A 16,387-nucleotide genomic window follows, 5' to 3' on the forward strand; every position below is an offset into this window, starting at 1 on the left:
TATAATAAAGCAAGTAATTAATTTCTGCAGGTCTCAAAGATGCAAAATATTTTATCAAAGAGCTCAACTGGTATCGTTATACAATATTATGCTAAGACTACCTCTAATAACTCATATATAGGAGAAAATTGCTTTTGCTAGTGATTCACTAGAAAATCAGAATGTCTTCTGGAATATGTGTGATTTTTACATGTGCTGGAAATATGAAGCATACCACAAAACCGGTACATATAAATAGAATTAAATCTTAACTGTAACTTTAATACCTGTACACTTTTTCAAAAGTCAAGTTAATATCTGGATTTTTAAACAGGATGCCAGGAAGGTAGTTTTTCCAGTGTTGGTTTAGTAAGTAGGGAGTATCCAAAACCTAGAAGACAAAATTCAGTAATGTTACTATAGTTCTGAGTTTTCAATTCATGATCTTTTGACACATACCGGCACCTAAGCTTACCACCCACTAATGGAAATATAAGCAAAACAGTGAATTCAACCTCTCTGGTGAAGAAAGTGAATATTAAAGCTCCATGTCACCATGAAATGCAGAATCACAGAAAAATTTATTTCCAAAGGAAGATAGGCATGCAGTATTTACACTGCAAAGCAAATGAAACTAAGAAAGGATCAATGTCTCTGGTGTGCAAGGGGAAAGTAAAACCAGATCCAAACTCACTTGAAGTGTTCCATAAAAAATAATGCAATACATAAAGGACAAGACCATTGGGACTCATGGGGATTTTATTCATTGTTTAATAACTTGAATAACTTCACCTTGAATAAAGTTTTATCTTCAAAGGGCTCACAGACCAGTTTTTCTACATTTCCACCTGCGACAAAAGTGAGCACCACTACAATCATCAGCACCCAGGAGAAAAGAAAACTGAATCCAACACCACTGAAAAAGAAATAAGTTGAGTAAGTTTTTGCTTTTTAAGAACAAAGTATATATACTTGGGGCAACAGCAAAGCCAACAGTTAGCAGCTATAATAGAGATATGAAAACTGGCAGATGGTTGAAATACTTCTCTTTGCCAAATATGTTCTTGTCCTCTGAAACATCTTATATGTTTCAGCCCTGTAAAGTCTTCAGCTAAAGCGCATCTAAAATGCTCATATTTGCATCGGGTATGCAAACTCTTTTAAGAGTTAAGTTTAAGAGCCACAAAAGCATGTAATTTTCTTTTTTAAATTCAACTCTCTAGCCTTGTGCTCTCAAAAGAGTTTTAGACAAATTTCAGATGCAATCTTCTCTTGTGCCTGGTAAAAATGACATTAAACCACTACTGAGAACTTCCAAGAGCAACCTCAAACCTCCTAAAGTGCTCTGAGAAAGTCAAGTGTTTCTTGTCAACTCGCATGTTTTGGTTTTTTCTTTCAAGCAAATGCTCAATCATACTAAAAAGCTATGAATTCCCTTTATATTTTCAATTATCTGCTCCCAGTTTTTGCAATTTCCAAATGGACTTACAAAGAATTTCATTAGCTACAGCACTCACCTACAACAGTAGATTCAGAGATTTAATTCTTCAGCTACGATCCTCAATGAGAGAGCAACCCAAAATCCCCAAGTCCCTCAGTGGAAGTATGCGAGATCAGTATTTATTTTTGTTCTATTTTTTTTCAGCACATATACATCAATAAACAAAAATTCTTTTCAAAATCAATAAAAACAGCCTTCTACAGGTACCTTTATTTTATTTCACCAATAAGTGAAACTTACGCCATAAGAAAGTTTCCTCCAGTGTTGGAGATGCAGCCTCTGGTTGTTGGAGAAGCATGTTTATCATAACCACAGGTGCCACATAGCAATCCAAGACAGTAAAAGACCAGAATCAGGACCACCATGCAGCACAGAATAAGACAACCCAGCCACCTAAGGAATAAAAGCCAAAGTGCTTGGTTATTAGCATGCAAAGAACACACTGGAGACCTGCAGAATACGTAATGCAATACTATATTCCCAACTGGCCCACTCGCAGTTCTGTTTGAGCAACAAATGTTAGGAATGAAAAAATGGTTCTCCTACACTAGCATGTATTTTGGGCCAGAACATAATCACTGTTGGATTACAGACAGCTGCTGTTGAAGGCCTGGGGAACAAACACCACAGGAGCAAAGTATTCCCAACCCCAGTTACTGCAGGTGGACTGTTCTGAAGCATCAAAGTGCACCAAGTGGAGCAAACAATGACTCAGAGGAGGCAGATGCTCGAACAGTAATTTATACAAGAAGCAATGGAGAAATTTATGAATGTGGCCATTGGTCACGAAGTACATAATTGCTCTTACTGTAAGGCTTACTACTTTTTTCACACAGTGCGTTATGCTTGTAATTGTACATAACTGTATTTAAGGCTATTAAAACCTAGGCTTTCTGTATCTGTGATGGAATGCTTTCAATGTATGGAGCTGTTAATAGAACTTGATCAGGACAAAGATCTTGGATAGGAACTGAACTTTCATTTTTATTAATTAAATCACATAACAGTTCTATCGGCCCAACTATTTGGAGCACATCCATTTATTCACACATTTTATCTCTCATTCTAGCCTTTCACCCACTCCCAATTTCCCCTGCCCTTTCTTTACTCTTTCGTCATCACTTCTCTCAGCTTATATTTCTTATGTTTCCCTTTCTCCTCCCTGTACCTTTGTAGAGAGAAAACAGGAACCCGAAAAAATCAGAAAAAGGAGTATCGTAATGAATATGCACAGCCAGTAAAGAAAAACATTAATGTTGACAGGCACATTTGTAAAAGAATACTTATTAAAAACTACAAATAATGCACCTGTAATTAAGAAAGGGATGGATAGAAAATAATTTGGACAACTACAGGTTTGTTGGTTTCATTTGTACTTGAGGTACGACTAGGTTAGGTTTGACAAGAACGGGTATTTAAGTGCCATGTAGAAGAGATCTATTTCTCCACTTTTTTGAATTTAAATGCAAGATTAACAGAGGCATACTGTAGCAGAATGAAGCAATACATTTATTTGGTTAAATGCAATCTGAGCTTCAAAGAAAATATTGATAATTTGTCATATTAAGGCTCACCTCAAAAACTGACATATAAGGAATGGGCTAAAGGTAAGGTTATGTAAGGTTCTTCCAAGTTCAGTCTTTTGCTCACTTTTATTTAACATTGCATTAAAGCCATTAGCACACTTATTCTGTAGCAGTGAAACTGATTATGACACAAAGATAGAAGGAATTATCAACTACAGGATCAACTGAAGTGTCAAAATGTAGGGAGAACTTGATGAGCTTGAGGACTGAAATGACTAAATCTGGATAAAGTTAAATGGTATGAAATGAAAAGCTTTATGCTTCAAAATATGAGATTATTACTCAATTACAGGAGTCACACAAGTCTCAGATAGGAAGAATATCTTTTTCTCACCGTACAATCAACCCATGCACTCACAAGGACAAGTACTACACCAATAGCATGGGTGCCTAAAGATATACAAGGTGTGAAGCAGAATCCCTGATACTCCTCCTCTGTGGTAGAAAGGGTGCAATAAAGAGGGACTGGCTTCAAGGCCTCTCTGGTCCTATGCTTTCGCAACTTACCTGCAACTCAACAAAAACAAGCCCTCAATAAGAAGTCACCCTGGTACTGTGAAACAATCCATTCCTTTATGCATTACATCTTTGATATCTACCCACACCTATTCTTCCTGAAAAAGACCTGAAGATCTACAGATTAGAAACTACCTCTTGCTCTGTAGTGGAACAGCATCCAATTGTTGATTAACTGCAGTTTTGGCTTTTACCAAAATGCCAGTAACAAACAATTGCCTTATAGCATCTTTGTTTCACTGTGTTCATCATTAATAGTTTAATCGCCTTTACAGAACATTAAAATATTACAAAGTATTAACCACAGGTAGCAATTGACTCCTGCCTTATTTCCTGTACATACCTGTAGAAATCATACTGCTCCACTACTGGAAAATAATCTTGAACATATGCTTCACTCTGTGTAAGAGATACCATCAAATCTGCTAAAATCTTCTGGACAGGCAGTGTTTTTGTGAAGGTAGTGATATTTGAACCAATGGATTCCAGCACGCTTTTGATATCTAGAAGAATAAACATACTGCACCATTACAGATTCATAGAAGAAATTTAGGTTCCATGTATGCATTATAAAACGCTATTAAGCCATTTGCCACATGTAACAAGCAAGCCATGAAGACAAGTGTGAGGAAGAGACAAGCAGGCAACACAAACATTTAGCTTCAAAGTAACACAATGGCATTTTAAAACACACTCTTTATTTTTAGCATTCAGTTTAATGATGAAAGATGTAGATGTCGAGCCAGAGTTCTCTTTCCTGTCGTCATAATGACTATGTCACTTCTTATCTAGCCAGCTTAAATCTTGCTTTTCATGCAATATTGCAAATGGTAACACTGAGCAAAACAATTAGCCACTAAGTTTACGAAAGAGGAGATCAAAAATCTATTTAAACTTCATCCCTTGGGAATACAACACTGTGAAGGAGCCTATATTCAGGATCTATACTAGTTATTTTAAACCCTCTTTAAAAAGATTACTTAAATCAATTCATTCCAATTAGTTAGCAACATTCTTGAGATAATGATCAATTAAGCCATTTCCTCAAATTATGAATGAACATGCTACCCTATACTTACAGTTTAGATACACACTATTTAGGTACACAAAGACATGATTCATTCTCTTATTACACATATTGTCTATTTCTAAAATGCAGTTTCTGTTTACTCTTTCCCTTCTTTCAACTTGGAACATACTTGAAACAGCAGGATGCATAACTATAGGTTGCTGTTTGGTAGTAGGCAACACCTTCCTCTTTCTCAAACAACCAGTTTTTGGCTGTTTGTTTTGATGTTTACTCTTCTAAATTCAATCAGGTAGCAAAACACTCTTCTTTTAAAAGAAGTTTACAAATAAATGCAATTTTTTTCTAGTAAAGGTATTTTTTTTTATTTGCTTTGTAACTCAAACTCAGTTTTTATAAAGACAAAACCCCAACAACTTATAAATAGATAAATTAAGATGACTTGTCTGTGTTTAGGTGTATCAGCAGATACAGAAAGTGAGTAAATCTGCACTAGACTTCCTACTGAAAAGTGTAACATCAGTTTTGGAAAACTGGCTCATTTTAGGCAAGTTCACACAGTATGCTACGCTTGTATAAACACTGTGTTTCATTTTGCCCAGGAGGACAAAAAAAAAAGAAGAAAAACTTACAAGGAACAGCTGTTTATATATGCAGAACAGGTCCATAATGCAAGAACAAAAATTAAAACAGATTAGTATACATACACTATACTACATTTTATTCAAATGTCAAGTGTCCAGGTACTGCCAAAGAGTAACAGTGTAAAGTCCAAGTAACAAAACAATTAAGACAGACATTTAAATTATCCTTAAGGCATATTTTACCTCCCCTTCGCCATCCACTACACTTTAATACAGCAGCAGGCAGGTTCGGGTTTTTTAACAAACTCCTAAATACATCATAGACACATCGGTCAAGGAAAATTAGCTTTTCAACCAAATAAAGATAAAGCTTCAGTGTGCAGTTGGGATCCCAAGATTTCTCATTATTTGAGCAGTATAAAACTTCATAAAATACCATATGGTCTACTCTTAGATTGAATTTGGGGTTCTCATTAAGACGCAGTTACTTTCTAGGTTTTTTTGGTGGCACCAAATTAAAAAAAAAAATATTATTTGTATTTCCATTTTTAATGATCTTTAGCCCAGGAAATACATTATCAATAAAAGAAAACAAACAAAAAAAATCAGTAAGTGATGTAAAAACATCAGCATTAAACAATCAAAGTGAAGAGATAGTTTGTCCCCACCTGATAAAATGTTCCTGGTTTGATTCACCACTAAGTCTGGAGTATCATTAAATGCTGCATAACCCTAAGAATAAAAGTTGGAAAATTTATGAGTTTCTCATTGCCAAATTACTTGCAATTTTCTTTCTTTTACACAGGTAGTAAAGGCATACACATGCTAAAATGTACATACTATGAAAAATATGTTTTTATCACTGTATGTTAGAAAATGTCCAAGCAAAATAGGAACTCAAGTATATCTCAGATTCAGTTTGCTCTCCAGGATATTCTTTGAAAAAAAACATTTGAATTTAAATTTACATGTATCGGTCACAGACATCAGAAACTTTATAGTACTGTTGCCTGTCAGATGTACCTCATATAAAACTGAGAGTGCACATATGAAGCCTCACGAAGTGAAAGGAGTTCCTGTGTACCAGTCAAACACCTCCTCTTTGCAAGTCTATGCCTTCTTAACGTGAAATGCATGTTACACAATGAAATCCAACTGCCTCTAAAGACACTGCAATGCTTTCTTCAGTGAGAAAGGGAAAGAACGGGTCTAAACCACAGGGACCAAGCTCAGTAGCTCATCTGGACAGAAAGGAGAAGCCACTGCAGTGGATGCTTGAAGTCTTACTCCCTGCAGGCCTGATCATTTTAGAAGCAGGCAGGGGCCTAAGCCCCCTAACACACAGCCTTTGGTTTCAGAAAGTGCCTTCTATTCCTAGCAAACATTTTCAGACTGCTAGATTTTCAAACTACTCAAACTAAGCCTTTTTTTTCCTAGGTGAAAATCACTGTGTTTTGTAGATAGTCTTGCAGAAATACTAATAGTAATGACATTAGGTCCACTGCACCAGATTTAATATCAAATACGCACATACAGATTTTGAAAGACATATTTCAAAAAAGCTGGAAGACAATACAACTAATTAGGAGAGTGTGGATTTTTGTTTCTTTAGTTTGACCAAAAAATACAGAGCGTGCTGGCATATCCATGTTTCTACCTTTGTTTTTTAAGGACTGTTCTTTCAAGCAGACAATTAGCAATACATTTTTGATCTGTAGTACCCTGGGGATATAAAGCACTATATTCACACTATCAAATATTAAATCTTGGCCAAACAATGGGATAATAATAGAGAGATATCCACCATGAGGCAGGATGGGGTGGGGACAAGAGAATTCTGTTTGAGAAAGCCAAGGGAAAACAAGGGATCTGCAAGTATTCCAGTTTATTGATTAACAGTTTACAAGTCTGTCAAGAAACATACCTTTTGAACCAGACTAGAAAGGTCTATTTTAAGGACGTCATTGACCTTCGCAAGCTGTGCGCTCACTCCTGGCAACTAGGAAGCAAAAAGCATTCTTTAGTCACATCAAAGTAACAGTCTTGCTAATTTACTAAATATTTAAAAGGTAAAGAAACTAGAAAGACAATTTGTAGTAGAATCTTTCTAGCACACTCCTGAAACCTTTGCTGTACAAAACCAAAGCTTAGCCTCAGCATTTTTGGGAGGGCAGATTATTTCACTGCCCAGAGCAGCACTTTAACATAGCTGCTTGACACACATTTTATCCTCTTTCACACAGAAGATGAAAACAGTGACTGGAATTACCCAGAAACACAGAATAAGGGAAGGTCCCTTATCTCACAAGTCACAGCACACACCAAGCCATTAAGTTGCAGAGATACCACTGGGCTCATTCAAGGCAATCACACTGTAAGAATCTGAAAAATATTCTCTTACCCCACTAAAATTGGCATTGATGTTCAGCTGATTTAATGAATTCCTGATGATATTGCAAGTTGAAGCAGCCTGAGCTGCAGAGCATGCAGAATCACCGAGGGTGTTGTTTAGATGCATTTTAACATCTGTCAAGTTTGCATGAAGCCTCTCTGTTCCCTCCTGCAAAACCTCTACAGAGACACTCACATTTTCCAGTGCTTCCTTTGTTTCTCTGATGGCTGCAAGGATGTGAAGTTTTAAAAAAAAAAACCAAACTAGTTAGAAACCAGTCTATAGATACAGATATGAAGAGAAAGTGCACCTGTGTAAATGCTATGATATTTCTAACAATACTGATTTAAATAACCCTGCCTCCCTCCCAGGAAAAAACCTCTAGCACAGAATACATATTTATTGTGCATAAAAATACATCACTTATGTTTTCCTACAAACAAATGTAGTCAGGATACTTTTATTGAGATTCTATCCACTTCCCAGAAAACTCTTTTCTACCCTTTCCCTACCTCTTCTTATTCAGTGGTTTCAGTAAAGAACTTTAACACTTGGTCATTAGAAATTAAAAGGAAGGCCGTATCCACAAAATAGTATTTTCAGTATTTTGTTTATAATCCAACTCACAAATTATGTAGCTACAAGATGAAAGGGAAAGAGATCACCTTGTATCAGCCAAGCATTAATGAGTGTTCAACACTATCTGGCTTTCAGTTTCATCCCAATCACACCAAACAAACAAAACCCAACCACTGAACAGGTGTTTAGTAAGACAAAAAAACCACACGGATACAACTAAAGATACACAAGTTACAAAAATAAAGTGCACTTCACACAACACGAGGCTCTATCATGATTTTACCTTTGATAGCCCTTTCCACTTTGACTTCAAGACAAATAAGAGAAATAAAGCAAAAAAGGAGAATGACGAGTGAATGAGAAAGAATTCAGGGGTAAAAAAAAGCAAAGTGACTCAAGTTCACAGATGCTTTTCCCTTTGCTCTATAAGCTGTACTTGATTCTGGAAAAAAAGCCTTAAATAGAAAAAATAATAAAGGAGTATTTTCTTTAAAGGGAGACAACTAAGCATAAGCAATGCTAAACTCAAAGACACCATGAAGAAATGATGGCTAGCATTCTGATAAGAAGCTCGGCAGTGTACAGGAATGAGGCCAATGTATGTTCATTCCTTGACCTGTCAAAGACTAACCTGTAAAGACCTATGGACAGCTTTTAAAGCGCAATTTTCCTAGTCTCCCTTATATTCAGTGAAAAGGGACAACAACCTGGAGCACGGAATTCAGATTTCATCTCTCTTCAATGACTGCTGAAACTAGGTATCAACAGCACATAAATCTTGATTCAGTTTTTAAATACATTTATAAGCCTTAAAATATACAAAATCCTCAGTTTAAAAGAAACATCAAGGCCTGTAGAAAAATGGTAAGTTGAATCATGGTACTGCATAAAACCATCCCATACTGTGCACTACAAAGATGATACCTGTCTTACCATGGTAACAGAACATTAACACAACAATGTGTACATCTTTACCTCCTGCCATTGTCAGAGCTGCATCAAGTGCCGGATGTACTTCTTTTCCCAACTGTTCTTGAACTCTACTTCCAAGCAAAGGTCCAACATCTGTATTATGGAGCGATAAAAAAAGCCATTACACACTAGTTCAATTTAATCTACCTCTTAGCATAGATGCTGTCAGACTTTTACTTAACAAAGTATACATATTATTAAAACTTCTCAAAGGTCTGACAGTCAGAACTTAGTGACAGAAGATAATGCAGGAACATAGTTCTCCTACAAGCCTATAAGTGAAAGCAGTAAATCAAAATACAGCAGAGAATATTCACTAGCACTTGACCATATAGGTTAACATTTCAACAAACTCCAAAATATGCATTTCATTGCATCTACCATTTTTGGAAATGGGTTTTTTTCCACAATCAATCTTAAGAGGTCCAACATCTGGACACGAATTTTGTGGCATACTCTTTCACTACACACACTGTTTTCGTAGTGCAAGAGAAACTAGAAAAGGGATTCTTTTCCCTTCTCCTGTTCCTCATGTATCCAGGAATGTCAAGGTCACCCACAACCCAGACCTGCCAGCCATCTCGCTGAAATCCCTTAAGCGTGTTAAGCACGTGTCTCCAGTCCCTGCCCACTCACACAGTGCATTCAGCACTGATACTCACAGCTCTGGCTTCATGCTTACCCATAGCTATCCTCACCTCCAAACCCTCCCATCTCACTGCCCACAAACAGAAATGACACTTAGTTCAGCAAGAAGACAAACACCAAGCAGAGTTTGGTGAAACATCTTAATGTAACATATCCTTTAGGTAGTCGCTGGGTCCCCTCCATTTTCAGATCATGGTAAACAGCTTTGCTCCTAATGAGATGGGAATGCTGCATGGTACAGAAGCATCCATTACTGTCAGCACTGTCATGTCTGGCTTGAGATAAGAATTTTTATCAAGCAGAAAACACTTTTCAGCATTTCCTTAGGGTGGGCACACTGAACTCAACTACACTTCTCTTGAGGTTTATGATACTGATGATTCCCTTAGAATGAAATCCTTTTGTTCCCAGGTGTCACACATTTAACTCTGGTACTTGAAGAAAAATAAAAGCTATCATTATTTATTAATGAGCACTCTCATCACAGATCCAGCTAGGTTCCTGTTAACTAACGTATTAAATTGGCATTGAGAACAAATAAATATTTAATTTGAAATTTTGGGTTGGAGTGCCTAGGAAGCTACAAGGTAGTACTTGAAATGTAGATGTAAATTTATTATTATTATTATAGACTTAAAGATGACACACTTTTTTTAGACCAGAATGTTCCTGCCTAGAATTAAGTAAGAAGACTACTTAACTACTACTGCTACTTTTGCAATCACATTCAACGTGTGTTAGTAGCCTCATATAGACAAGACACATTGACCTCAGGGTATGCCCAGCTGGCTGCCTTGAAAACTACCTTTAAAATATGTTTTAAACCTAGACAGAAGCATAGATTCTGAGCATGGTAAGTCAATTTATAATAAGTGGCACGCTGCATAGTTTGATCTCAGCAACAATCCTGTTTAAAATCAGTTTTGGTATTTCTGTATTTCACTTCAGTCTGAAATGCAGACCTGTACACATTTATTAACACCTGCTAACAACACATCTTGAATTCTAATCTGCACTGAATATGGCTGGCCCTTTCTATTATCAGTTTTGGAAACTGATGCTTAAATTACAAAAAAAAAAATCAGTGGTTTGGTTGTTTCTGTTTAGAGAGCTTGAAAAGGTGATGCCTCATTGTAACTGTGCTGAAGGGGAAAGCACAGCAGTTGTATTTCAAGTTTTATCTCCTGCTCTTCAACTGCTCATTCTGAAATGGCAAATAGGTTAAGCAGCTTTATAAAGAAGATAAGCTTATACCTCAACTCTAGATGAGTAGAAGACAAAGGTATAACAACAAAAATAAACAAATACAGAGATCTCTCACTCGTTGGAACCATCAAAACAGCTAGTAGCTCTGTTCCTTGACATCTGGCTCCATAGGTAAAAACTGAGGAACAATATTCTAAAGAGATCATTACGTACTACTAGTTACTGAAGTATAAAAAAGAAAATAAAATATTAGCCTGACTTATTGTATAAGCAATTTAATAAAAGACTTCTTTCAGGAAACAATATGCATAATACCATCTCTAACACATTTTACGTGAAATGAATTTTGGGTTTTAGTCTCATTTACCACTGAGAACAGCACTTCTGCTTGAAAACCACATTCTCATAAATAAAATTTCACTTTGCATTATGAGCTATTTACATCATGTCATTGAAGTCTTTAAATACACATTGCTACCCCTCCCACGCCCCCCCCCTTAAATCAAAGTACTTACTATTTAGTTCAGAGAGTGCTTTATCCTTAGTTGTGTTGTACTGGCTCACCAAGTAGTCAATTTGCTGAAAAGAAGATGGTAAAAAAACCTATTAAAATAATTGGAAAAAAGTAATGTTTTCAAATAATGAGTCAAACTGCCACTTTGAAACAATCAAAATATGTGCAAACCCCCAAAATCCTGGCTCTCTACTGCTTTCAGTTAACTAAGTATTTTAAAACCTTGCTTGGCAGAACTACACATAGCAAAAGATGTGTTTAACTGGCAAATCTACTTAATTGGAACATCTCTGAGGTAAACGATTCAGCTAAAAAGTGTTAAGTAGCAGGAACTGTGGCCTTATGAAGGCTTCAAGTGAGTCAGGTCAATAAGGTTTTGCATGTCTTCATCTCTGTTATTTGATTTTCTAGCAGCATTAATTCCTACTTCACAGAGAGAGGCATGTGGCAAGTTGATGGGGTGGTAATTTTGAAGCAATCACCGACCAGCCTGGCTTGTATCTGGGGAGCCTCTCAGAGCTTCTCTTGCGGAAAGGAGCTGGCTTCTCTGTCTTAATGCAAATGGTTTTCCTTACCCACAGCTGGATTTGGCCCAGAGCTCTACCAAGAAACCATAACAATATAAAACAGCAACTTAGTTATCACCAGATTATGGGTTTGGACAAAACGCTAACAAAGAACCATCCCAAGTGGAAATCTTACTGTACTAATTTTGAAAAGACATTAAATAACCTTCATCGATTTCTGCATGTTTAAAATAATGCATTACAAATTCTACCACAATTGAGTTAATGTAAAAGTTAACACACTTGACAAACGGGTTTCAATGGGTGACTCAAATGTGTACCAAAGTTTATCTGGCCTGCAATCTCAAACTTTTTGTGGAGTGAAGGAAAAAAAAAGACAAAAAGCCACACTCAAACCAACCTATTGATCACACAGTAGTGGATGTAATTAAATGGCAAAGTATGATACAGACCTCCTGTTTCTAAAGAAGGAGAAAAAAAAAGATAATTTCTTACTAAGAAGGCTGTAGGTATATTTTTGTTTATTTGTTTGCTTTGTCTTCCCAGGCTAACCTAAGGACTAAAATTTTGCAGGGCTGCAGGTTTTGCACTGTCTCCAGCAATGTCACAGACAAAAGGCGATTCTGTATAACTAATAGTGTTATCACTCTATACTCATAGTCCGCAAATCTTCTATGACATGAACTCTTAACATGTGACTTCTTTTTACAAATCCTCTTATATGCTGTACACCTCATCCTGGTAAGTCAAGGACATCAGTTAGGATTTCAAAGCTTTATAGCCAATTAGTTGGATTCTGCAACTTTTTCAAGAAGCTGAAGTCTATCCTCAATAAATTCCTACAAATGTGTGTATACATGTTACTCCTGTATCTTGTCTGACAAAGTGACTTAGAAGATATACCTGTGACTGCATCACTGTCATCACGTCTAAAAAAGAAAAATTAATAATCCTGCATAGAAACTAAAAACCTACTACCTAAGTGAGATTTTGAGGAATCCCTGGCACAAGTGTTCGAGTCCTGACACTTTTAAATTCAATAATTCAGGTGTTTTTATTAACTTTTTAGCAGTGTCTATTTTTTTTTTCTCTGTTAAGATAGTTACTTTTATGTAACAGATTTTCTACTCCAACATTTCCTATTGCTGGCATTCAGCGTGCTGTGGAGTCTAGTGGTTTCATTACATCTTTCTGTGCCTTGAGTCAGCTCCAGACTTGATGAAAGGCACTCTGTTTCAAGAGAGAGGTTTGTTGGCATGACCTCCACTTCCTGCCATATACCTCCATCACTAGACTGTCACAACACTATGAGCAAATTAATAATTGTATACAGAACAACTCCAGATATGCAAACATTTAATGGCATCCCCAGATGTCTCCTGTTCTCATACAGTCCTGTCAGCAGAAAAACAGCCCAGAGTTACTGCGACTGGGATGCTACCACACTTGTGGATCCCACATAGTTGTGTGAATTCCACCTATATCTAATTTATCAGTTACATGGAAGTAAAACAGATTAATTTAATTAAAATTAATGAAAGCCAAGGTCATAGGACTACTGGACTTTCTTCCTCTAATCCATGAGAAGAACTGAAATTTGTCCATGGGAAAGTTCACAAGTCTTCCTTACTAGCATTTTTTTTTTCTTTCAATGCAAAAAAAATATGCAGAGGACTGCTTTTGGGACTCTAAGGAAAGTTTGAAAGTAGAAAGGAGAGAATCTTTCCTGTTCAGTACGGCACAGTATTACACTGGTTTTAAGAAAAAACAGTCAAAAATACTTCTTGAAAAGAAGTTATTGTAGCTCAGTCCCAGAGCACATACAAGTAAGTCCAAAATACAAGGAAACAGAAGAGAGCAACAAGGAATCCAAGTTTTCGTGTATTTTTTTTTTGTATGTATTCCTTTCAAAAATATATTTTTCCAAATGATTCACCTTCTGCTAGCGATCTACACGAGTTCAGTAGGAGGAAAAAGGACCTATAAGAATCATCACAGCATACTCCAGGAGCACAACTCAAAAGTTGCTGAAAGAATGCTGATCCATCAGGATAACTCCCAAACATTTACTGCTGTGTGAAAATGTCTTACCTTGTATCATTAGTTATTCTTTGTGTGTCAGTCTCACAAAGTAGAAACAAAAATATTGCAGGTGTGATTTATACAAAATAGAAACAATTATTTTCTGCAATACTTCTTACACCTCTTCCCTCCCACCCCCATTCCCCATAAAGAAAAAATTCTTTACCGCTGGTGTGTCGTTAAGGAAAATTTTCAGATCTTTAAAATTACTGTTAACCAGTTTCTTTGCTCCTCGGACTTGGTTAGTTAAATGCTGGTTGGCAGCATATGCACAGAGCACTCCAACACTACAAAAAATACAGATAATAGATATTTATTTATTACTGTAAATGCCCATTTTGACATAAAACAGAACCAAAAAGTTACAGGGAAAAAAAAAGTTTACATTATCAAAATAAAGGTCTTCATAAATTTACATTCTCTTTTTCTTACTACAAGTTCTCACATGCACCATGAGGCAGAGTACAGGAGTTAGCCATAAGGACCGATATTGTACTGCTAATTCAAAAGAAGAAAGGAAAAAGCAATGTTAACCCAAAGTCTTCAGAAGTTATTAACGTACAGCTACTTATCCATTTGCATTGATACTGTCAGAAAATGCGTAACAGGTAACCCTAGGTAAACTGTACAGAGACTTAGAAATTTTAGGCTCTTTTACAAGTATTATTAATGTTGACACAGCTACAAGTAAATGCTCATAAATTAGCTGTGAAAAATAATGTTTTACATTTGAAAACTTCAACATTTACTCATATGGCCCAATTTACTTACATAACTGCATAGATATTTTAAAAGCATACAAGTAGTCCCTCTTAACACTAATATATATGTACTTCCTGATACTAAAACAAAAGGTGGCAAGTGAGCTAGACTTCCAGTCAGCACTGCTGCTGATTATTTTCCATCTGATCATTCCCCACTGTAAAATTCTAATTACAGCATGGCAGATCTGCACAAACAGTAAGTAAAAAGGCAATTAAAAGTCCCATGAGAGGCTTCAAAAGCTCTCTTAGCATACATGATCCTTAGTTTTTTTGTTTACTTTAGGTGTAAACCAGACTTAAACAGAAGGATGACTTTTTGTTTTTAAACATCTCACATTCACAACAGCTAACCTTTCAGACAAGCACCAGAATAATCAAGAGTAGCCACCAGAGAAGTAATAGCCTCAAAAGCAGGCTGACTACAAACCCACTTGATGGATTGAGCACTAACTTTCCATAGATTTAACTGGTAGACAGCACAGATCCTCTCAACACATGCACAACACCTCTCCAAAGGACAAAAGATTGTCTACAGGATGCAGACAGGTGCATTACAGGCAATTCCTGCATGGCACACTTGCTCAAGTCTCTTACTTTGCATTGCAGTACAACAGCTCAGTACTAGAGGCAGTACCCTGAAAGGCCTGATGGACAGGAGAAGGGAGTCACTAACACCAATGGTATTGTACTCCTCCCAGACTGTCAAACCTCCTGAGCTGGGGTGTCAAGAAGACCTAAATACTAATATTTTCAAATAAGATTTAGAGAAAACCCATACCAGGGTCCCTATGGGGCAAAATGTATATGGTAAGTATAATTCTTGCTCCAAATAATGTGTGCTCAAAGGAAGCCATAATACAGCCACATAAATGAGAAATGAGATGGTGGAGAGCAAATGGATACCTAAAATAACATGATTTGTATATCCAGGCAAGACAGGAGCAAACACCCTGATGACGCTTGTCTCCTCTTATCAGCAATCCAAAACCAAATCTTCATCTTTATTTTGCTTTTCTACACAGTGTAAAGGCTTGTTCCTCCAGTAACACTGGTCTCAATTACAAGAATTTTTACTGCTCTGACAAGTACTCTCAGTAGGAAAATTCTGATTTCGGAGCATGATACAGGGAGAGATTGCAAGACTATATGCTACAGGTGCTGGTCTATTAGGATCACTTCACTAATATTTTTCTAAATATCCAAAAATACTCAGAACAGGATGACAGAGTTCAACATAAAGAAGTTGCTTCTCTACCCGAAATTTCACAGCTATGTCTCTGAAACTGACTATTAACTACCTTCCCAGAAGTCACTAACTAACAAAGGGACACCAACATTTATGTTTCTACTTATTTAACTAACAGCAAATGGCATAGTTTGATTTCCACTATGACCAACACTCGGAGCAGCCATTATCATCAGCTACCACCCATGGCATGAGAATTCAGAACGCATAAAATGCCAAGAAACTGAGTAACTTTCAACATAAGCAGAAGTAAGTGGTTTCATT

General features: G+C 36.5%; 1 protein-coding gene across 9 annotated transcripts in view; it reads right to left on the reverse strand.

Annotated features, from left to right (window-relative positions):
- Window positions 1–16,387, reverse strand: part of PROM1 (prominin 1) — a 65,337-nt gene that overhangs the window by 15,541 nt on the left and 33,409 nt on the right. For 5 of the 9 annotated variants that reach the window (XM_074865822.1, XM_074865824.1, XM_074865819.1 and 2 more), the window contains exons 6-16: window positions 14,280–14,400; window positions 11,506–11,569; window positions 9,140–9,229; window positions 8,448–8,471; window positions 7,595–7,812; window positions 7,118–7,192; window positions 5,862–5,925; window positions 3,926–4,085; window positions 1,721–1,873; window positions 772–895; window positions 267–370 (exon numbers count right to left, since the gene is read on the reverse strand). In XM_074865822.1, coding sequence (XP_074721923.1) covers window positions 267–370; window positions 772–895; window positions 1,721–1,873; window positions 3,926–4,085; window positions 5,862–5,925; window positions 7,118–7,192; window positions 7,595–7,812; window positions 8,448–8,471; window positions 9,140–9,229; window positions 11,506–11,569; window positions 14,280–14,400 — 1,197 coding nt within the window. The remainder of the gene's footprint in view (window positions 1–266; window positions 371–771; window positions 896–1,720; window positions 1,874–3,925; window positions 4,086–5,861; window positions 5,926–7,117; window positions 7,193–7,594; window positions 7,813–8,447; window positions 8,472–9,139; window positions 9,230–11,505; window positions 11,570–14,279; window positions 14,401–16,387) is intronic. The other 4 variants (XM_074865828.1, XM_074865823.1, XM_074865826.1 and 1 more) reach the window with 1 other exon arrangement.

The sequence above is a fragment of the Strix uralensis genome, chromosome 4 (assembly GCF_047716275.1).
Source record: "Strix uralensis isolate ZFMK-TIS-50842 chromosome 4, bStrUra1, whole genome shotgun sequence".
Taxonomy (NCBI): Eukaryota; Metazoa; Chordata; class Aves; order Strigiformes; family Strigidae; genus Strix; species Strix uralensis.